The sequence below is a fragment of the Eumetopias jubatus genome, unplaced genomic scaffold (assembly GCF_037043125.1).
Source record: "Eumetopias jubatus isolate StellerSeaLion01/CBP00866 unplaced genomic scaffold, mEumJub1_p1.0 scaffold_12, whole genome shotgun sequence".
NCBI classification, from domain to species: Eukaryota; Metazoa; Chordata; class Mammalia; order Carnivora; family Otariidae; genus Eumetopias; species Eumetopias jubatus.
Window position 1 is genome coordinate 106,796,728 of NW_028274818.1, and position 22,875 is coordinate 106,819,602.

Sequence of the window (22,875 nt, forward strand, 5' to 3'; positions counted from 1 at the left end):
ACTTTGGGCTCCAGCCCCAGGCTCCAGAAGGCCCTAGGTCCAACCTGGGCAGGGGCCAGATGACTGTCCCAGCTCCACCCTCCAGCAACAATCAGAAAAGACCTCCTGCCACGCCACCCCCCCTCCCCCTGCCCCAGTGTGGTAACCATGGTGAGTCACCAACTGCACAGGTGGGAGAAGATTGGTGGCCTTTTCTCTGCTTGGTGTCCTTGGGACTAAGCCAGAGGCCAAGGCTGCCTTGTGAGCCAGATGCCCTTCCTGGCTTGTGTTGGCCCTCCATGCAGCTCAGTCTGCCAGGCACCCCAGCCCTGGGTCTGCTCTGAAACCACTGGCCCAGAAGAGCCAGGCACAATGGGGCCTCGTGGACCACTGTGGCAGATCGCTGCTCCTCTGACCCTGACAGCATGGCTGCCCCAGGACTCCCAGGTCCCTGCTATGCCAACTGGCTTCTCTGAGACCACAGGAGGCTTCCCTGGCCACACAATGACGTTCCAGTCAGTCAGTTCTGTTCCCTCTGCCTGGTGGGGTCAGGTGTAAATCCGTGTCCAGATTCCTCCTAGGGGCTGCCCTAGGGTCCTCTCTCTCTACCACATTCCCTGCCTCGGCTCTCTGGCCAGTTCCCTTGACCTGCCCAATTGTAGGAAGGAAAGACAGCTTTTCAGTCGCAGCCCTTGGTCCCCCCTCCGATCCCCATCCCGACCCCCAGGGGCGCGTGCAGGTTCCAGGCATCCAACGCGGGGAACTCGCCCCCTTGTGCCGGGTGGGTGTCCACCTCAGTGCCCCAGCCCCACCCCTTCTCAGGCCGCCCGAGGCGGGTCCGCCGCGCCTAGGGCGCACAGTTCCCGGGGGCGCGGGGCGCGGTGAGGAAACTACCGAAAGTGCCGAGAGAAGCCCTGGTCCTTCCCCATCTGGAGCCGGCGACGGCGGCGTGGCAGGTGCCGACAGGCAGGGGTGGCCGAGCCCGCGAGCACAGCGAGGGCGCCGCGACTCCACGAGCCTCTGCGGGGCGAGCGCACTCCGCCCCTCCCGAGCCCGCCCGGCCCGCGGCCCCGCGCCCGCCCCCTCCGGAGGCCCCGCCCCGCCCCGCCCCCACGGGGGACCCTACAGCTAGCTCCGGGGGAACTGGGGGCGGTTCAGAACTGTCAACGTCGCTTCCTCTCCTCTCCCTCCATCAGTCCCTCCTCAGGTGTCTCGCCTCCTACCTATCGGGCCGGGGCGCCCAGGTCCCCTGCACCGTGGCGAGTCCCGGCCCCTGGCTGCAGCGAGACTGAACCCCACGGTTCGGAAGAAGCCCCGACTTTCTTTTGTAGAGCATGGGAAGGCTTTCCGGAGGGCGTGGCCTTTGCGCTAGGTTTCAGGGAGGGGGGGTCAGCGAGGGGAAGCCCCCCTCACCCACCCGGGGTGAAGCGCTAATCAAGAAGCGGTTAGTGAGGGAGGCCTTGAATGCCACTGCCACTGCCAACCGCTGAGACTGTACTCAGTGAGGAGGGGGGGAGGGTCTAAGGATTTAAGGAGAGGAGGAGGGACCCCAGAGGTTTTGGTGCGGCCAGGGGAGTGGGTGAGGCTGGGAGGGGAACAGGGAAGGGTGTGGGGTGGGACACGTGGCAAGATTCTGGAATCACAGAGGAAGGAGATCGAATGAGATCTGGTGAATGAGTGGAAATGAGGAGGGGCAGCCAGGCTGGGGCAACTTCCAAGTGGGGGTTGGGGATGGAGGCCTCCTACTGGGAGAGAGGGAGCTAAGGGTTGGAGAGAGGGATGACAAGAAAGGGAGCCTGAACCCTTCCTCTGGCTCTGCGGCTGCTACTCCCAGAAGTCAGAGCGGGAGTAGACCCCGGGGAACCCACTGCGTTGTCATTTTGTCCCTGATCCTGTCCTGCTTGCAGGAAAGGGCACGTAGATACCGGAAGCCAGCCCAGGACTTCCTGAGCAGGGGCTCCTTGGGGGACATCAGCATAAGGCTCTCTCCTCACCAGGAGTTGGCCATTACCCAGACAGACAGGAGCTGCAGAGGCAGAAAACCCTGGGACCCTCCCTCTGTCTCAGTCACTGGGAGAAAGGGACATCTTACATGGTTCTGCCTACAGGTTCCTGCAGCCGGTCAGACCTGGTGCTCGGTTCAGACCACGCCGCCCAACACACCTCGGCCCCGCGTTCCTGGCCCCAGCAAGACCACCGCCCTCCCATGATCAGCCAGGGCTGCTTTTCTCCCCTGCAGCAACAGCAAGCCAGAACCAGCACACATGCCGCATCCCCCCAGGCCTTGTCCTCAGCCCCGTCGGGGAGAGAAATGCCTGAAAGCCTCTACAGTGAATACGGCTCCCTTACATCTGCAGGGCCACAGCCGTCCCATCATGACAAAGCCACTTTGGATAGTTTGGTTCTGGGTACAACGGCCCAGCATCCAGAACCAGGCCAGCCCAAAGGCTACGAAGACTGTCCACCTCACTGTGGGCGGAGGAGGTGTGAGCATGGAGCAAATGCTCACGCCTGCATCCGGACAGAGGCAGAAGTGCACACACACTGCCTTGGGGCCCGGCGTCCTTGTCACCCCCTATCCTTGTACCTGTCTGTCTGCACCGTACGGCACCCCTCCGTCCCAGCGCCCCAGCACACAGGGAAGGCATCAGAAGGGGATGGCAGCTGGTGTATCAGATAGCCCAAGACAAGGAGGGGGGCGGGTTGGGGTCAAGCAACAGATGGAGTTTGCGGAAGTGCCCGCCCCCGTGAGAGGGTGCTACTAAAGGCAGATCACTCTGGGGCAGAAGCTCTCAGTTGGGGATTTTGCCCCCCAGGGGACATTTGGCACTAGCTGGAGACAGTTTTGACGGTCACAAAATGACAATTGGGATGGGGAGTGTGCTACCAGCATCCAGTGGGCAGAGGCCAGAGACGCTGCTAAACATCCTACAACATACAGGCCAACTCCCAACCACAGAGGATTATCGGGCCCCAAGTGTCAAAAGTGCCATGGCTGAGAAACCTGCTCTAGGGAGAAAGACACCTTCCATAGGCGAAGCCCACGCTAACTGAGCACATACTATGTCCCATGGTTTCATAGAATTCTTCCGATCACTTTGTCTTATGGTGTCTCCGACACTGGTCCCTAAAGCAGAGGAGGATGGAGGGGGTACAGGTGTTCCCTCGCACCCTCCCCCCGATTCTCAGCTAATCTCTTTTCTGTGTCCTGCTGGCAGGGTCCATTTCTGTGATTGCCTACCAAGCACTGTGCTGGGAACACGTAAGGATGACCCACCCCGTTTTATAGACAGACTGTAGAGGTCAATGAACCTGCTGAAGGTTGCACAGCCCGTGAGTGGACTTGGGGGTCAGAGCGAGGCCTGTGGGGATTCCAGACCCCAGCTTCCTCCAGCACTGTCCCTGCGCTTCCTTCTGCCACCTGCCGGCTCCTCCCTCTCCTTCCAGATTTCCTGAAACACAGCTGCCTTTGCTTTCCTGCTCCCTCCTAACCACGTCACACTTCCCAAGCTGTCTGGCCTGGCCTGTCCTAATTAGAAAGTCATTTTGTCACTTCATCAAACTCCGATCCCCTTGGGGATAGACCCAAATTAAGCTCTGAGCTGCAGGGTGAACTGCCGTCATGGAGGAAGATGAGACCCTTTGCTTCCATTACCACCACTGACCCAAATCTTACGCTCATAGCAGCACTGTCCAAGAGAACTTTCTTCGATGATGAACATGTTCTAAAGGTGCACCATCCTGCACTGTGGCCACGAGTCATATGTGACTAGTGAGACTGAGAAGCCGAATTTCAAATTTGATTTAGTAGTCATTAAATTTAATTTTAAAAAGCCACATGTGGCTCCCGTGCTTCATGGTCTCACTGCTCCTTCTCCTTTCTCCCCGAGCCTTCTGATTTGGCCACTGGGACCACCTCTCGGAGTCCACACAGTGACTTGGGTGGGTTCCAGCCTCTGCCAAGCTCACACACACACACACACACACACACACACACACAGCTTCACGCACCGTTTGCGCTCACTCATGTAAACCCTGTCTCTCCTCAGTGGAGTATCCTCAGGCCAAAACTGTCGCTCTTTGTGGCCACCCATCCTAAGCAAGGTGGTTCACAGCCCAGTACTGTCGTGTACTCAGTGTTGGGTACTGAGTGGCACCACTCCCCGTGGCAGTGTCCACTTCTGTGGCTAGATGCCCGGCCCTGATGAACTCCTCTTAGGGTCTGTCTATCCACTCCATAGGACATACTGCCAGACAGACTCTGAGGGTCACTGAGCCACAGCAGTGGCACCTGCTGCCTCCTCCAGGGAGCCTACCCTGATTGCCCCCCTGCTAAGTTAGCCCTAGGCTGCTGGCACTCAGCCTTCAGAATCACAGATGACTGTGTGCCTGTGATTCCTCCCTGCACCCTGAGAGCTCTCCCCTAGAAAGTTCTGCATGCGGATCGCTATTGAAACCCTGGAACCCAGCATGTGGGCCACCAGAGCCTGGGGGTGGGGGTGGGGAGATGGAGGGGAAGGAGGTGGGAGTTGGGGTGGCTGAAGCCGCGCTGCCAAGGTACCCTTCTCCCTGCAGAACCTGGCTGGGCGCTGCCCCCCTTCCAGCATCCTCCCCAATTTTCCTGTCACACTTGACACACGCTGACAATAGAGGTTGCTGTTTCATCCTCCCCAGCAGTGCCCCAGGGATGCTGCGGGTACCAGGCATCCCCCCGATGTCCAGGGTTCCCGCTTCCCAGGCTCTAAATCCAGTGCGCCCAAGGGGGTGCCTCCCCCACCCTGCTCTTCCTGACCCGCTGCCAGCGGTCGCTTGGGGACAACTGCAGACGGGAAAGCAGGCGTGGGGAGGCAGACAGGCTATCCCGGGAAGCAGAGGCGACACAGACGGAAGCCAGGGCAGCTCCGAAGGGAGATGAGGAGGATCGGGAGGGCCTCCAGCTGAGTCCGGCTGCTAGCAGCCTTGCTACACGCGCATGCCAACTTCCCAGGGGACAGCCAGCCGCCCGCGCCCCTGGCCCAGCCCTGGTAGAGATGGGTGGGGTGGGGGCCTGTCCATTCATCAACACGCCCCCCCCCCCCCGGGAGCCCTCAGCACGAGCACATCATCTCCACTGCAAATTAGGCTGTAGGAATAACTTTTTTTTCCTCTCTGGATTTTCGTAGCAAGGGGCAGGCCCCTAACTCACCCCAGGCAGCTCATGGTGGCCTCTTTCCGTGGCCTTCTGTGCTGGGCTGCAGAGCCCAGCTGCTGCGCCCGCCCGGGCTTTGGAGGGGGGTGGTGGTGGCCAGCCCCGTCCCTGACATTGGCCAGGCCCAGAGGGAGGGGCAGGCTGCGGGGTGAATGGCAGCAAGGGGAGGGGGCGGGCTGAGTCCAGGAAGGGGGAGGGGGGAGGAGTCTCAGGCCCTGGAGGCAGGGTGAGGAGAGAAAGGCGCCCCCCCCCCCCTCCAGGATCCTGACAGGGAAGGCATCACTCCGGCCCAGTGGGGGGCCTGATCAAAGCTGTGCTGTGCTGGGCAGTGATACCCCGGCAGGAAAGTGGGTGGGTGTGGGGGGCTTGGGAGATTCAGGGGCCACTCCAGGTGTCAACTCACCAGGAATTTTTTTTCCTAAAGGATAAACTTACAGGGTCCAAAGCTGAGCAGACGAACAGAAAGTGCACAGCTGGTGGGTTCACGGTCCTGTGACAGCCACTCATTTGCTGTATGACTTTTGGGCCAGCCTCTTAACCTCTCTGAGCCTCAGTTTGCTTCCGGGAAATGGGGATAATAATAGCACGGAGATGATCCAGCCAGAGAATGTTCCTCTAGGGCCCTGGTGAGGTCCTTGGCACACAGCTGGCATCATCAAAGGTCAGAGAGCACACACTGTTTCTAGCATGGGGATGTCCTTTCCGCAGGAGGTGGGTCCTCTCTGCAGCCTGTCCCAGCCCAGCATCTAGCAGCCCTTCTGTTATCACTCACAGCGATGCCCTGGGAGTGGGTTGGTACTGGGGCCCCATCCGGTAGCAGGACGCGCAGTGCCGGGGGTGGTGGTGGGAGAGTGGGCACCCCCGAGCGAGACACACCCTGCCTGCCCCTCCCTCCCCGCAACCGAGGTACCTGAGGTTGTCCAGGAGTGGCGTGCGGGCCTCGCGGGGCAGCTCCAGGGTGAGCGCCCACACCAGGTCATCTACCCGCTGCTCAGCCGCAAACTGCTTCAGGGCGGCGAACACCCGTTCCTTGGCAGTGGGCTGGTCCCCCAAGATCTCATCCACCTGCACGGAAGGGTCTGGTGAATGACCCCAGGGGACCAGAGCAGAACACTGCTCACCTCCTTCCCTTCCTCCCTCAGTTTACCTCCATGACAGCTGACATGGGAGCACTGCCTGAGCTCTGTGGTGAGCTCTCTACCCAAATCACATTACCCACCTCCTAACAGACAAACAAGGGGACATGGCTAATGTCTTCATTTACATCTAAGCACACGGAGGCTGGTGTAGGTGGAGTGACCTGCCCAAGGCCACGGGGTCAGGACTCAAACTCAGAGACAGCCCTTCTACTGAGTATTGTAAGGATCAAAGGAATCAATACAAGAGCTTTACAATGTGCCAGGTGCTCAGTAATTGCTAGTTACTATTATTATAACACTATATTCCTTTCCACCACACTGTGCGCTGAGAGATCCCACAGAGAACATTCTGGCTCCACAGAAAAGCCCTGGAGTGTGTGCCTGGCCCTGAATTCGGACTCCCTCAGCGCTCCCTTGGGACTTCTGTTTTCTTCTGCTGTGTGTACCAACCAGCTGATACCAATCAAGGTACATCTACTCAGAGGAGTCCATGAATCCGCTGGAAAGGGACATGCAAGTAGGCACCGTGTCTCTGGAGGCCAGCCTTGGTAAGTGCGTCCAGAGCCTGAAAATGCGCGCATCATCTTACTCAGTGATCTAGAAATGTATCCTAGAGATGTCCCGAAAGACAGGATGACGCACAATGATATTTGAGTGAAGAGGCTCACCTCTGCGTTGTTCATAATATGGAGACATTGGAAGCAATAGAGATATCTGATAATATGGAATAAATCATTTTAGCACATCCATTTGGGGGATATTTGTAGTCCTGGCTATTCAGCTAAGAAAGAAGGAAACCCCAGGCTACGTGGGAGGCAGGATCCTGGCAGTTATGTGGAAGCCTTGGGCAGTTGGAGGCTCTGGTCTAGAGTTTTGGCTCTTGAAGAAATGATGCAGAGATGCGGGGACAGCAGAGCTTGTTGAGGGTGGTAGCCAAGCCCCACGGTGCACCCTGAGCAGACTCTTCCTGACGGGGTGATGAAGGACAGCTGGGCTCCAGGTTGCCGATCTTGTCCTGGTTCTAAGGCTGGATCTCCAGTGCGGATTCTGCAAACTGTTCCTCCCACAAATCCCTTTCCTGCCTAAGTTAGCAGAGTCAACGTCTGTTGCTTGAGAGCCAAGTTCACTTGATACTCTGTAGTACCGGATAGTGTTGATTCTGGGGTGAGCATTTTTTCATATTCTAAAATCTCTGAAATCAGGATGTATCTTATGGCTAGCTGCCATGCATATGGATGTGATCGTCAGTGTTTATATTGTTACTTACACTGACTTATGTGCATTGCTGGTACTAAATATGTTCATATAAGTCTAAAGTCCTTTTCTAATAACTACTAAATTAAGTGACAAGTAGGTGATAAGGAAGTATGTGTCATGGGTTTATTGCCAGGGGCATTTCTCTTTTTGTGATAAAAAAATGGGATGCCTTGCAATTGACAATGTTTTCAATTTGATGCAATGTGGTACTTTTGGGCCAGAAAGAATGATGCTGTAGATATTTATTGAAAACAAGGAGGGGCTGAGGTCCCTGGGTGGCTCAGTCGGTTAAGTGTCTGCCTTTAGCTCAGGTCATGATCCCAGGGTCCTAGGATTGAGTCCTGCATCAGGCTCCCTGCTCAGAGGGGAGTCTGCCTCTCCCTCTGCTTGTCTCCACCCGCCCCCCCGACTTGTGCTCTCTGTCTCTTGCTCACTCTCTTTCACTCAAATAAATAAATAAAATCTTAAAAACAAAAACAAAAACCCATGAGGGGCACCTGAGTGGCTCAGTCAGTTGAGTGTCCGACTCTTGATTTTAGCTCAGGTCATAATCTTGGGGTCCTGGGATTGAGCCCTGCGCTGGGCTCCACACTCAGTGAGGAGTCTGCTTGAGGATTCTCTCCCTCTGCCCCTCCCCCTGCTCTCTCTCTCTGCAAAATAAATAAATCTTAAATAAAAAATAAAACCGTGAAATGGAGAGTGATGGCCAAGGGTGTGGGGGTTCTTTTTGGGGTGACTAGCGTGTTCTGAAATTGATCATGGTGATGGTTGCACAAATCTGTGAATATACCCCAAACCACTGGATTGTACACTTTAAATGAGTAGATGGTATGATATGTGAATCTATCTCAATAAAGCTGTTATAAAATATACAGAAAAATGTGATAAACAGGCAAGTGAGAAAAACAGTTTACAAATGGAATACACAGTGTTATATTTTTAGACATATATGATTACCCATATATCTAGGAATTGGAAATATGCACTAAGTTTTATATTAATTTGGAGTTTTTTTAAATAAGTCAATGGTTTCCATCTTTTCTATAGTGAGCTTATATGACTTATATAGTCAGGAAAAGGAAGGCATGTTATCACTGTTCCTTTTTTTCCCCTTTATTTTTTACTGTGGTAAAAATGCACATAACATACAACTACCATTGTAACCATTTTAACGTGTACAATTCAGTGGCATTAAGTACCTGCCACGGCGTGGTGTAACCATCACCACCATCCAGTTCCAGAACATTTTCATACTCCCCCAAATGGAAACTCTATACCCACAAAGTACTCACTCCCCACTCCCCTCTTCCCCAGCCCCTGGCAACCACTAATCTGTTTTCTGTCTCCATGGATTTGCTTCTACTGGATACTTCTTGTGAATGGAATCATATAGTGTGCGGCTTTTGTGTCTGAAATGGTTAGTTTTTGTTTACGCAGCAGTTAAGCATTGTCTGTCTGTACTCCAAGAGAGCCCTCCCTTGATAGTCAGGGGTTCTGGGGTGTAGCTGGACACCGATGCCCTGAGCTGACCCTGAAGCACAGGTGGGCGGCTGGGCGACGGAGTGAGTGTGTGGGTTTGCCGTGCCTCTCTCTCAGGGGAGGGTGGGCGCAACCTCCGCCAGAGCTAGGGCTGTTCATACCACATTCATCGCCTTCTATCCACCCCCAACGTCCACAGACAGCATCCTTCCCCACCACCCTCCACTGTCAGAGAATGAAGAGCTTCCCCCTTCCTGACCAAGGTCGGCCCTCCAGTCCACAGACACCCCACCGCCTCACCCGTCCGCACCTCCTTTTCCTCCACCTACTTGTCACTCGGCTCTCAGCTCGTGAAAGTGAGCTCCTCGGGGAGCCTTCCTGACCACTGTGGCCAAGCAGCCCCCATCTCTCTCTCTCTCATCTCCCTGTTTATTTCTTCACTTCCTTGATCATGATCCCCAGATAGCTTGTTTATACATTTGTCCACTTCCTCGCTGGCTTTTTTCCCACAGGGACACCCGCTGCATGGGAGCAGATTCCCTGCCTGTCCTCAACACAGCTATCTCCCAGGGCCCCGGGGCGTCACAGGTCCAGTCATCAATGATGGCAAAACACATGGATTTCATTGTCTCTACTGCCTCCTTCCCTTCAGCTTATGTAAATGTTCGAGTCTCTCCCAACCTATAAATACATGAGTACATAAAGTCCTTCTTACCCTGCAACCCGAGCATCCTCTTACTTTTCCTGGCCCAAAGCTGTCTACATTTGTTATTTCTATACAACTGCCCTGACCCACTGCAGGGCACCCCCTACTGGCAACGCTCCATGTCAATTCTCTGGGCAAGGACCCCAAATGGTGACTTCTGGACCTCCATCTCCAGCCCAGAGCTTGCGCTGGAGCTTCAGAACTGCATGTCCAACTCCTTCCTAGATAGTTGCACAAGGGGGTTAAGGCTGGCTTTTCAGAGGCGGTGACAGAAGCAGGGGGCTTCGGGGGCCTCATGCCTGAGTCCTAGCACGTGCACCCCACAAAGTCTGTGTTGCTATCTGTCTCCTCCACCTGACATGACCTGGCGTGACGGCCTGAGACCCAGACCTGAGGTCTTGCTCCTGCCCAGCCCCAAGCACAGGGCTTGGCACATAGTAGACCCTCTGTGAATGTTTAAGGAGCTGAACCCAAGAGCCACAGATGGCTGGCTGTCCTCTCGCTGCATTTCCTGCTGACCTCAGTTTCCCCGGCGGTGAGTAGGGCAGTCCACAGAACCAGAAGCCCCACCTCATGCACCCACTGTGCCGAGGAAGGTTAGTGGTTTTGCGATCAAAGTCAGCGGCAGCCTCAATTCAAAGGAGAACATGGCTAGCTGGAAAGACTTTTATGTAAGAAAGAGGAAAAAATAGTTCCTCCCCCCTGGGGCCTGTGCCACAGTGTGGTTTTGGTGTCAGCTATTACCCAGATGCTCTCAACCTACATCTAAGCGTGAGGCACCATCACGGGACACTAATGGATTTTCTCTTAAATATCAGAATCTTCAAGGAGAAAAAACGGGGGCAGGGAGAGCACCAGTGAGAACCCGGGAGCTAATTGCCAGAAAGCCTTGCCTTGTCCTGAGGCAGTCTCTTCTGGGGATTTGCTCTCGGTTTTTGGAGGTACTTGGTGAGCTCAAACGAGAACCCACCACTCCCACTCCCTCTTGACAGAACACACATCCTGGCTGGCCTGGGCAGCCGCTCACTACCCTGGCCCTGCCTTGCAGCCAGGTCTGCAATCCATCCTGCCCTTCTGGGGGCTCTCACCGTGCCCCCTTCCAACTCTCCAGGGGTCAGATGGAGTCTGGGACAGGCCTTGGGTTCTGTAGCAGGTCATCTGGAATTATAGCAGACATTACCAGTTGCTGCGGTCTGAATGGTGGTGCCCCCCCCCCAATTCATATGTTGCAAACCTACCGTCCAATGTGAAGGTATTAGGGGATGGGGCCTTTGGGAGGGGATGAGGTCATGAGGGTGGGGTCCTTGTGAATGGGATCAGGGCCCTTATGAGAGAGAGCCCAGAGACCTCCCAGTTCCTTCCCTCCTGTGAGGACATGAGAGGTCTGCCACCCAGAAGAGAGTCCTCGCTCCACCATGTTGGCACCCTGATCTTGGACGTCTGGCCTCCAGAGCTGTGGGAAATACATTCCTGTGGTTTCTAAGCCACCCAGTCTGGTATTCTGTTACAGCAGCAGGGATGGACTGAACCACTCATGCTCATCAATATTGCCAGCTCCCCTCCCCTCCCTGGGCTCACAGAAGATGGCATTTCCCGGCACCCTTTGGGAGCAGCGGTGTGACTAGTTCTGGCCAATGAGCGCCAGCTGCAGGTGCAGCGCTTTGCTCCCTCTCTGAAGTCCTTGAGAGCCAATGGGCATGTTTCCACGCTCTCTTCCTCCTCTACAGAAACTCCTGAAGCTGCACTTTGAGATGGGGGCGCCTGGCAGGTCGAGGCCTCGTGCAGAGGTCAGCCAGCCTGGAGAGTGCCTGAACTTTTAGAGGACTTTGTGTGGATGGAGAATAAACCCGTGGGGTGTGCAAAGGCACCACGATGTTTGATGTCTGTTATAACAGCAGAGCCTGTTCTCGGGATAGAAAGAAAGCCACATCTTCTGAGGAGCTGGACACTGGTGAGGCCAGAGTTGAGTCATGTGTGTCTGTGTGAGTGACTGCATACACTTGGCTACAGAGGCTGGCCTGCTCCGGGGCCATGGGCTGAAAGGCTCAAGCTGGGGTCCTGCCCAGACAAGGGGTCATGCCAGGGTACATGGTGGAGGTGAGGCTCCTGAGGGGGTTCAGTTTAGAAGGAGGGAGGACTGGACCAAGCTTGGGCGCTGGAGAAGGCCAGGTGAATGGAGATCTGATACCTGGGCAGTGGACTGGGAACCAGTTCTCTAACAGCAGGGCTCCCAGCCCTCTGCCCCCCCAAACCTCATGGCCACGCTCTGCCAAGAGGACGAATGAGCAGTGCCCTTTCCATGGAGGACAGGGGAGGGTGTCTGTGAACTCAAGTGTCCCAGTCATCAAACTGAGTTTCCAAGATCTTGGGCTGGGCACTCACATCTGAAGGCCCTGGAGGACAGGCATATGAGGGCGGAGAGCCTGGGGTAGTTGCTGCGGTGACACCTTCCAGGGGGCCCCAGTAGACCATACTGGTCAGCCTCTTCCCTGTGTTACATCCAGGTTTCTTGGATTTCCCTGGATTTGTCCAGAAAAGGGCCAGGTTTCTGCAAATCGGGGATTGCTCAGGATTCTGGCCTGAGGACAACTCCATCCTCAGATGTTCTTTTCCAGCTCTGGGTCTCTATCTCTCCTGGTGGCCACCCCTTGCTTCCCGTAGGTGACTCAGACCTTGGACTCCTCTTGTGGCTAAGGATGTTGGCCATTCCAGGATCTGACTCTCAGTCCTCGGGGAAGCCCTAACTTTCCACCTGCCACCCCTCAGGGTCTGTTCCTGCCAAAGTCTGATAGGAAATGCCTTTGGAAGGTCAGGGACTTGAACCAGGGCCTCCTGTCGCCAACTAACCAGCCAGACTACTGTGTAAGGCAGGGCCAGAAGCCAGTTTTGTGGGGGCTTGAAACAAGTGTGGCTCTTAAAAAAAAAAACACTATGTGCTATTGTCTGAATGTTTGTGTTCCTCCCAAATTCATATCTTAAAATCCTAAGCCCCAACGATGATGGTATTAGGAGGTGGGGCCTCAGGGAGGTGCTTTGGTCATGAGGGTAGAGACCTTATGAATGGGATTAGTGCCCTTAGAAAAGAGACCCCGGAGAGCTTCCTTGCCTCTTCCACCGTGTGAGGACACAGTGAGAAGCCCCCAGGTGTGGACCAGAAAGTGGCTCTCACCAGACACTGAATCCACTGGCCCTGAGATCCTGGACTTCTTGCCTCCAGAAATGTGAGAAATACATTGAAATAAATGCCTGTTTTTCCTAAGCCTCCCTGTCTCTGGTATTTTGTTACAGCAGCCGCAACAGACTAAGACACTGTTAGTAATTTGGCAATAAGAGGAATGACCCCCGGCCACATGACATGGATGAAAGTCACAGCAAAATGTTGAGCACAAGAATCTCGGCACCAAAGAGTACATGCTGTGTATTCAGTAATATAAAGTTCACAAACGGGCAAAAGTCATCTACAACGACACAAGTCAAAATAGCAGCTACCTCTTGATGGGGTGGACAGACAGAGAAAGGAGCACGCCGGAACTTTCTGGAGTGAAGGAATCATTCTGTTTTCTACACTCTATCTATATTCTGTCGATCTGCATTTTGATCAGGGGGTGATTACAAGGGTGAGGGCATCTGTAAAATCCTGTAAGCTGTACCCTTAATGTACTTTACTGTACACCTGTGTACCTCGATAAAAGAGAAAAGCAACCCCCACAAAACCACGCAGAATCACAAAATTAGGTACAGGACCTTGAAGCTTGCACGTCATTATATTTCTGGCATGTCCCTAGAAGACTCCTCAGCTCCGGGCCCACACTAGGCCCCAGAAGAGGTTGCCCATCTGCCGGGGGACCCTGCCAACCACGCCCCACCCCTCGTGCGTCCTACCTTGCGGCTGAACTCCTGGGCCTTGCGCCTGCGCTCGCGGTGCACGGCCTCGGGGCGTTTGCGGAGGGCCAGGCGCAGAAGCTCTCGGCCCAGGGAGAGGCCTCGGCCGGGGCGCGGGGGTCGCAGGGCTGGGGTCGGGGACGCACGGCCGGATCCCGTGCCTCGGTCGTCGCCCTCGGGGCCCGGGAGCACGCCGAGGCTGGGAGGCACGCGCGGGCAGCGCCGGGCCAGGCGCACGAGGCGCTCGCGGCTCAGGCCACCCACGGCCAGCCCCTCCACCTCCAGGATCTGGTCCCCGGGCCGCAGACCCCCGGCGTGTGCGCTGCTCCCTTCTGTCACCTCCAGGACGAAGCAGGGGCCCGAGCCGCCCAGCCGGAAGCCGAAGTCTTCGGGCCAGCCCTGGTTGGTGGCCGGCATGGCAGCGCTGGAGGTGCGGCTGGAGAGAGAGAGAGAGAGAGAGACCGCACAGCGGATTCATTTTGGCCCTGTCCGCCGCGCTGCAGGCCACTTAAAGACCCAGGAGATGCGCCGGTCTGGGCCTCTGCTTCTCTCTGCCTCTGGGTGGAGGATTAGGTCTTAAGATAGTGTCTCAACTCCTGGATCCAGCTGTGCCTGAAATTCACCAACGTCCATGTGACAAAAGGACTTCTCAGTGACATGAGCTCACAAATTCCTACTGACTTTGGCGGGTATTTGCCCTTTGAATTGTATGACCCCCCTTTTTGACTTCCTTGGGGAAGCATGGTATGGCTGATTTGGAGGTCTCTGAGCTCCTGGGTCTAGGGGAGGGGGTGCCTCTATCCTCCAAAAGAGGCCAGATTGTGTGGGCTGGTGAGGTGGGCTGGAGACACAAAAGTGAACATTAATAAAGGGAGACCTCCTAAAACGGAGTCAGGAGGCCAGAAGGGGGAGCCATACAATTCTCCCTCAATTACAGTAAGGATTATCTATTCCAAAGCCCAACAGAAGAATCATCAAACAGAAAAGAATCACCCATTACAAGTCCAACAGGAAAAGATGTGCATTGCCTCTCCTACAAGAAAAGGACCACCCCTGCAACTTAGCCAATGAGGAACCATGATCACCCCCATCTCTTGCTTCTCTCCGATGGACTTCTGTTCAAAACCACCCCTCCCAGCTTCCTTGTGCTTCTCTCTATATAAAGTTCCTCTCTTTTGTTTGTTGGACCCATCTATGGCTTTTGCCATAGCTTACTTGTCCTGAATTGCTATTCTCTACCATTCCTGGGTTAACCCATTTTTTCCTGGAAAAATAACTTTTATTTTTTAAGATTTTGTTTATTTATTTGACAGAGAGAGACATCAGCGAGAGAGGGAACACAAGCAGGGGGAGTGGGAGAGGGAGAAGCAGGCTTCCCGCGGAGCAGAGAGCCCGATGCGGGGCTCGATCCCAGGACCCTGGGATCATGACCTGAGCTGAAGGCTTCAGACACTTAACGACTGAGCCACCCAGGCGCCACCAAAATAACTTTTATTTATTTATTTTTAAGATTTTTTATTTATTTGCGAGAGAGAGAATGAGAGACAGAGAGCATGAGAGGGAGGAGGGTCAGAGGGAGAAGCAGACTCCCCACTGAGCAGGGAGCCCGATGTGGGACTCGATCCTGGGACTCCAGGATCATGACCTGAGCCGAAGGCAGTTGCTTATCCAACTGAGCCACCCAGGCGTCCAATAACTTTCATTTTTGAGGTTCACAAACTCAGCCCAAGGAGGCGAGGGTGACTGTCCTGGATGGAACAATCTATGTGTGTTCCTGTAGGTCTCTTTAGGGCAGGGGTTGTTCACAGTCCACGGACAGCCTCTGAAACTGCAGGCCGTATGTGGTGTGAAGGCTCCGTTTTCCAGGGAAGAGTCCTTAGTTCTGAGGACTTCCTGACTCTGGCTTTGGAGAATGTCTGAGGGCTGGATTTGAAGGCCCTCCACATGGAGTCATCCGCCCATAGCTCCCTCTCCCAAGACACCTGAACACATCTTAGCAGCTGGGGAATTGGGGCGAGGAGGAGACCCGGGGTTCCAGCAGCATCGTGGACTAGGAAGAACCAGGGACACTTAAGGGACAACCAGGGAGAATTGGTCTCACTGGGGCACCAGAGGACAGTGTGAGCACTCCTCACCTGGGTGTGGTAGAGGCTGTCATACCCCAAGGCTGGCCAGCTGCCTCCCGAGCCCATCCCAGGGGACCTGGTCCTCCTCTGCCAGGTGGCCATGATGCCCCGGGGCCTCGGGGACACTTACTCTGTCACTTGGTGGCTTTGCTGGACTCCTGGGTGCACTGGGCCCAGATGGGGTGGGGGCATCACCACGTCTTAGAGGAGCTTGAGGTCAGTTCTTGTACCATGAGAAGTAGTCACCTCCTCCACAACCAAAGAGGGGCTGGCTGGCAGCTCTGAATTTGGGGCTGGGGCACAGCTGTGGCAAGGCTGCCTCTCAGAGGCCAGAGCAGACAATGCCTAGCACCTTTACACCCAGCCTGTGGAGCCCACAGATCCAAAGGGGCTGCCAGCACTCGGACCCCGCTGGACTTCTACACCAGGTCAAGCCCTCCCGTGTGTCCCCAGCCCTGCAGAGTGACTTAAGTCCTCTCCCACCCACCCCGAGCTCCTGGTGTGGGCCGCTCTCTGCTCTCTCACCTTCACCCAGAAACTGGAATCCAGGCTCCTGGCAGGGCTGATGGACTATCTCAGGGCATGAGAGGGAGGCATCCCAGGGCCGCCCGTCCCAGAATATTGGGAGCCAACCCCCCGCGCTCCCAGGTTTGCTCACCTTCCTCACTGGCGAGTTCAGTGGTTGCAGGGACAGAGCGCAGGGCTTGTGGAATGCCTGGGGACACTAGCTTGTTGCCAGCCCTCTGCTGCTCAGGGCCTTGGCGTCAGTTACTGAAGCACCCGAGGTGACAGCTGGAGTTTCTAAGGCAAAGTGATCCTCCGAGTAACCTGAGAAGGCCCCAGTTACCAGGCAGACCAGCAGGATGGCTGGACAGCTTGGCCAGGGCCCAGAGTGGCCGGGCCCTGCTGCGTGGTCCTGGGGGGCAAGCAATGATGCTCAGACGGGAGTGAAGGCTGGCTGGAGCTGGGCCATGGGCTGGGTCCACCCGTGAGGTCATGGAGCTTGGCAGGTGGGTCGAGAGGGTTCATCTAGGCTGTTTTGAGGTGAGGGGGTGTCCCTCAGTCCAGTGATGGCAGAGGGGACTGATGAGACTCAGGAGGGCATGGGGACCCGGTCTCCATGGAGAATATCACTGCCGGAGCCCGGACGGTCAGATGTATCATCAAAAGAAGGGGAGATCCAGCCCAGGAAAAAAGGTTTGGATGGGTAAAAAGATGCTCACTGGAAGTAACTTTGGAAGTGAGTGGCATCTGCAAAACTAAAGGCGTATGGAACTGCACACACCACCTCTAGCTGGGGAAGCTATTTCCCACAGGGTACGGGTGAACAATTCTGAAATCACATATGTGCATGCTGGAATCGAACAATTAAGTAAATGGACTATGGCAGCCAGGTTTCTCTCTGGTGGAGTGGGAGGTTACAGACAAGCAAAGGGGAAGGCTAGAATAATCTGCGAGGTACTGGATTAGAGTCGGGGACCTCAGTTATGAACTTATGCTCAGCTTACTACAGCTGCAGAGGGACACATATAGAAATATTTATAGATCTGTGTACATGCATAGGTTAGTATATGAACGTATGTCTGCTTATTCTGTCAGCAAGAGGGCGTGGAAGCAAGGTACCCCGGCAGCAATGAGCACATCTAGTGCCAGATCTTGGCTTCTTTTTTTTTTTTTTTTTTTTAAAGATTTTTTTATTTATTTGACAGAGAGAGACACAGCGAGAGAGGGAACACAAGCAGGGGGAGTGGGGGAGGGAGAAGCAGGCTTCCCGCAGAGCGGGGGAGCCCGATGTGGGGCTCGATCCCAGGACCCTGGGATCATGACCTGAGCCGAAGGCAGACGCTTAACGACTGAGCCACCCAGGCGCCCCCAGATCTTGGCTTCTAATATCATTCTCCAATAAAAGGAGCCCGGGATGCTTAGAGAAATGACTGATTCGAGGCCTGGGGCAGGAAGGACACAGGATGAGCGTAGAGCATCTTCTAGTGCCAGAGAGTACACAAGTGCTAGACACACACACACACACACACCCTCACCCTCAAGTGCATGCACCCATGTACGATGGGGTTTGTCAAAGGGACACAGGAGCCAGCTGAAAGGGCTCCCAGGGACCAGTGCTGGAACAATTTGAGCAACAAAGTCAATAAAATAGTGTTGGATTATAACCCAAATAAAATGAATATCCACCGGTCCATACTGATACAGACAAAACATTCTTGACTCTTCAAAACTGCCGAGGTCAACAAAAACAAGGAAAGTCTGAGAGACTGTCACAAGCTGGAGGGGCCTAAGGAGACATGATGACTAGATGCAATGTGGGATCCTGGGGCAGAGAAAGGACATTAGGTAAAAACTGAGGAATCCCAAAGGTGCTCCAAGTTACTGTGTGTGTATGAGGGAGAGAGAGGGAGGGATGTCTCTAGTCTCATTTACATTACAAACTCTGCTAGGGAGATTACAGTATATCCTCTTTGGGAGAAAACCCCCAGAACTGTGAGTGAACCAGTGTCCACAAAGCATGGTCAAAGACTGACTGATGCTGGAATAGAATACATCTTTGAGCACAGCTCCAAATGCCTACCAGACCATGTAATTGTTGTGCTGCATGGTAATTACACATAAACTGTGATAGCCCCACGGGTGGCTTTACTTGGCATGCTCTTTTGTCTTTTTTTTAAAGTAGGCTCCATGAGCAGTGTGCAGCCCAACACGGGGCTTGAACTCACAACCCTGAGATCAAGACCTTAACTGACTGAGCCATCCAGGCGCCCCTCTTTTGTCTTCTTGATTAACAAACTGATGTTTCTCTAGATGGTAAAAAATGGCATCACCTGACCCTGCTGATGGGGATGTGAAATGGTAGAACCATTATGGAACACTGCTTGATGGTCTGGCTGGCTTAGTTGGTAGAGCACTTGGCTCTTAGTCTCAGGGTCATGAGTTCAAGCCCCACGTTGGGCATGTGGCCTACTTAAAAAAAAAAAGCTAAATGTACACTTATCATGCAAACCACCTATCCTAGGTATTTATGTCTCCAAGAGAAATAACAGTGTATGTCCACATAAAGACTTAAACATGAATGTTTATAGCAGCACTATTCACAATAGCCCTGGAAACAGTTTATACATTGATCTACGGGTAAATTGGATAAACAGACTGAGGTAATATCTATGCAATGGAACGTTACACTACTCTATAACAAGAAGAAATGAATTACTGATACACATAACACGAGTGAGCCTCAAAAACATTATGCTAAGTGAAAGAAGCTGGTAACAAGAGGCTCTATGATTCCATTTATATTAAATTCTATAACATGCAAACTGATCTGTAACATCAGAAAGCAGATCAGTGATTTCTGGGGCCAATGCAGAAGCAAGGGTGAACTGCAAAGGACCTTGAGAGAACTTGTACACTTAATATGTATACGGTTTGTTGTATATACCTTAATAAAGTTGATTTTTATTTTATTTTTTAAAGATTTATTTATTTGAGAGAGAGAGAGAGAGAGCGAGAACATGGGGGTGGGGGAGGGGCAGAGGGAGAAGAGAATCTCAAGCAGACTCCATGCAGCACAGAGCCCTACACAGGGCTCGATCCCAGGACGCTGAGATCATGACCTGAGCTGAAATCAAGTGTCAGATACTTAATCGACTGTGCCACCCAGGCACCCCTAAAGTTGATTTTTAAAACTTGAATTACTTGAGGGGTATACTCCTAAATCCTCTAACTTAAAGGAGATGGGGAAAATGACACACTGAGCCAGACCCGATCACGGGCTAGCAATTTTCATATATTTTTAAATCCCATTTGTTTGTCATGCTCTCCTAACAAAGTCAGAATTGTTACCTCCAGTTTAGAGAGGAGAAGCTAGAGCTTCAGAGAAATGAAGGGACCTGTCCCGAGTCACACTGGCTTCTGAGCAGCTGAGGTAGGCTTTGACCCTCCCCAGCCTCCACCCTCTGTCAGCCCTTGGGAAGACAGAATTCCAGGACCCTGGCATTGACCACAGAAGGACGATGCAGTCCAGCCTGGATCCTTGCTCCATGTTTCATGTTCTGCCTTCTTTAAGGCTTTGCCCAGGATTACCAAAAGGCTCAAAATGTGCCCTGGTATTTCCCACCCCAGTCTCAGAAGGTTGAGCCAAGCTGTGGATTTCCTGGGGGGCAGGAAGGGGTGTCCACGAATTTGGGAAAAGAGACCCCTGGAGACGCTTGGGTGGGTGCTGCTGAGAAGGGCTGGTGTCCCTGACTCCTCACTTTGTTGTACAAGCCAAACTCAAACACTATCCAATCCTATGGATGCTACCTTCTACTTTTGAATTACAACCAGAACCCACCTGCTTCTCTCCACCGCCACTGCCACCACCGTGGTCCAAGCCACTATCGTCCCTCTTCTGGACTGGTCTCCCAGCCTCCTCACTGGTCTTCTCTTTGTCCCTGCAGTCAACATAGAATCCAGAATGATCAGGTCAATCCAAAGTCTGATCCTGTCACTCCTCTGCTCAAAACCCAACCCATCGCTTAAGTCCTCACCATGGCCTGTGGGACCCTACCCAGTCAGGCCTCTTGCACCTCTCTGACTTCTTGCGCAGACCTCAGGGCCTTTGCACTGACTCTTCCCTCCACCTAGAATCTGTCCCCACCTCCCGAATCTGTGCAGATGTCTCCTGTTCCATTCTATTTCTCCTCCCTTCCCTGCTTTCTGCTTCTTCCTAGTACTTCTCACCATCCACATGCCATGTGTTTGCTGATTTATCTTGTTTCATGTCTGCCCCTGCCCATTAGAATACAGGCCTCAGGAGGGCAGAGATTTCTGTTTTGATCATTGCTATACCTATAGTACCTAGAATAGTAATTGGCACATAGTTGGTGCTCAGTATTTGTAAAAGGAGTGAGTACATTAATAAACCTTACCCTGAGGTCCCAGCCCTATAACAGAAGGAAGTGCATTCTCCTCCCAAGGCTACCCTAAGTGATTTTTTTTTCAAGATTTATTTATTTATTTGAGGTGGGGGCAGAGGCAGGAGAGGGGAAGCAGACTCCCCTGCTCAATGGAGAGCCCAATGCAGGCGCGAACTCACAACCCTGAGATCATGACCTGAGCCGAAACCAAAACCTTAACCAACTGACCCACCCAGAGGCCTCTGCCCTAAGTGATCTCATGGGAATCTCGAGGAAGGCCCCCAGTGTGGCACGTGGTATGCATTATGTGATTATTATTATATTCACTATAATTATGTCCTTCTGACAATTCAATTGTGTTCCCAAAAGCTACAGACCATCTTTTATTTTTTATTTTTATTTCTTTAAAGATTTTATTTATTTAACAGAGAGAGACACAGCGAGAGAGGGAACACAAGCAGGGGGAGTGGGAGAGGGAGCCTGATGCGGGGCTCGCTCCCAGGACCCTGGGATCATGACCTGAGCCGAAGGCAGACGCTTAACGACTGAGCCACCCAAGCGCCCCCAGACCATCTTTTAAAACATAAGCTTTTATTTTAGAGTAGTTTTAGATTCACAGAAAGATTTCAAAGACAGTACAGAGTTTTCATATACACATCCAATGTTCATTTCACATCCAATGTCCCTTGCTGCTGACATCTTGCGTTACTATGGTACCTCTGTCACGATTAATGAACTAACATTGATCCATTATTATTAACTGATTCAGAGTTTCTTAGTTTTTACCTAATGTCCTTTCTCTGTCCCAAGACCCAATCCAGGATGCCACACAGTTACCATGTCTCCGTAGCCTCCTCTGATATGTGGGAGTTTCCTTGGTTTTGATTACCTTGACAGGTTCTTTTTTAATAGCTTTTAACAAATTTATTAAATATGATCTTTAGTACTCTTCTTGTTCTTCTCATTCACTTCCTCTTCCCTCTCCCTCTCTCTCTCTTTTTCAAAGGACAGTTTTCAGGAGTATTGGTTAGCTATTTCACAGCATGTTCTCCGTTGGGTATGCCTGATATTTTTCTCATAGTTAGACTGGTTACAGTTTTGGGGACGAAGACCACAGAGGCAAAATGCCATTCTTGGGGCACCTGGCTGGCTCAGTCGGTTAAGTGTCGGACTCTGATTTTGGCTCCGGTCATCATCTCAGGGTCGTGGGATCGAGCCCTGCATCAGGCTCTGCACTCAGTGATTGTGATTCTCTGCCCCTCTCCCGCCACCCCATGCACTCTCTCCCACTCTCTAAAGTAAATAAATCATGTCATATCAATGGCACAGGCTATCACCCTGATTTACATGCTGTTAACCTTGATCACCTGCCTGAGGTTGGGTTTGTCAGTTTCGCCACTATAAAGTACTCTGTCCCCCACCCCTCACACTGTCCTCATTGGAAGGAAGTCGCTGTGTGCAGTCCACACTTAAGAAGGTAGAGTTATGCTCTATTTAAATTATTTGGAATCCTTCTGCATGGGAAATATGTCTCTTCTCCCCTATTTATTTGATCAGTTATGATCAAGTATGGATTCACAGATATTTATTTTACACTTTGAATTATCATCTAGTACTGTTATTTATTTTGTTGCTCAAAGTGTTCCATCTTTGGCAAGTGGAGTCTCCTGTAGTTCACTCCTATGTCCCTTCGGCAAATCTCCATTGCTCTGTGTGTGTGTGTGTGTGTGTGTGTGTGCATACGTGTGTTTTACAACTGGCATTACAAGTTGGTCCAGAGTCATCCCAGCCCTAGAATCAGCCATTTCTCCAATGCGCTTTGATTTATCCTGAAGGGGGAATAATATTCGAAACTAAGATCTGGGCACTGGATGTGTAGTTCACCGCTGCTATGATGTCCTTGCTTCTCGCCGGCTGGCTGACTGCAAGCAGACACATGCCCCTCTAGCCATGTGGCCTCCATCCACTCCTGAATTTACTCAGGTCAGTTCCCTTTTGCCTCATCCCCCTCACTGAGGTTACCTTAGACATTTGCAATTCGGTTAGATTCTTTTGGTCACATTCTGTCTTTCATCTTGGGGTGCCCCAATTTCCTCGGAGACTTTTAAATTTGCATACATCGAGGGTGACTCTTTGTGCCATAACTGCCCATGGATTCTGACACATGTGTGATTGCATGTGTCTGCCATTACCGTGTCACTGCCCTAGACTA

At 53.0% G+C, this 22,875-nt stretch overlaps 1 protein-coding gene across 4 annotated transcripts in view; it reads right to left on the reverse strand.

The window, feature by feature from the left end:
* Positions 1 to 14,047, reverse strand: part of GRID2IP (Grid2 interacting protein) — a 32,889-nt gene extending 18,842 nt beyond the window's left edge. For 2 of the 4 annotated variants that reach the window (XM_088016720.1, XM_088016719.1), the window contains exon 1: positions 874 to 908. In XM_088016720.1, the coding sequence (XP_087872846.1) occupies positions 874 to 908 (35 nt within the window). Of the gene's footprint in view, positions 1 to 873; positions 909 to 5,164; positions 5,179 to 6,077; positions 6,233 to 13,630 lie in introns of those variants that run through there. The other 2 variants (XM_028088489.1, XM_088016721.1) reach the window with 2 other exon arrangements.
* Between the last annotated feature and the right edge of the window lie 8,828 nt (positions 14,048 to 22,875).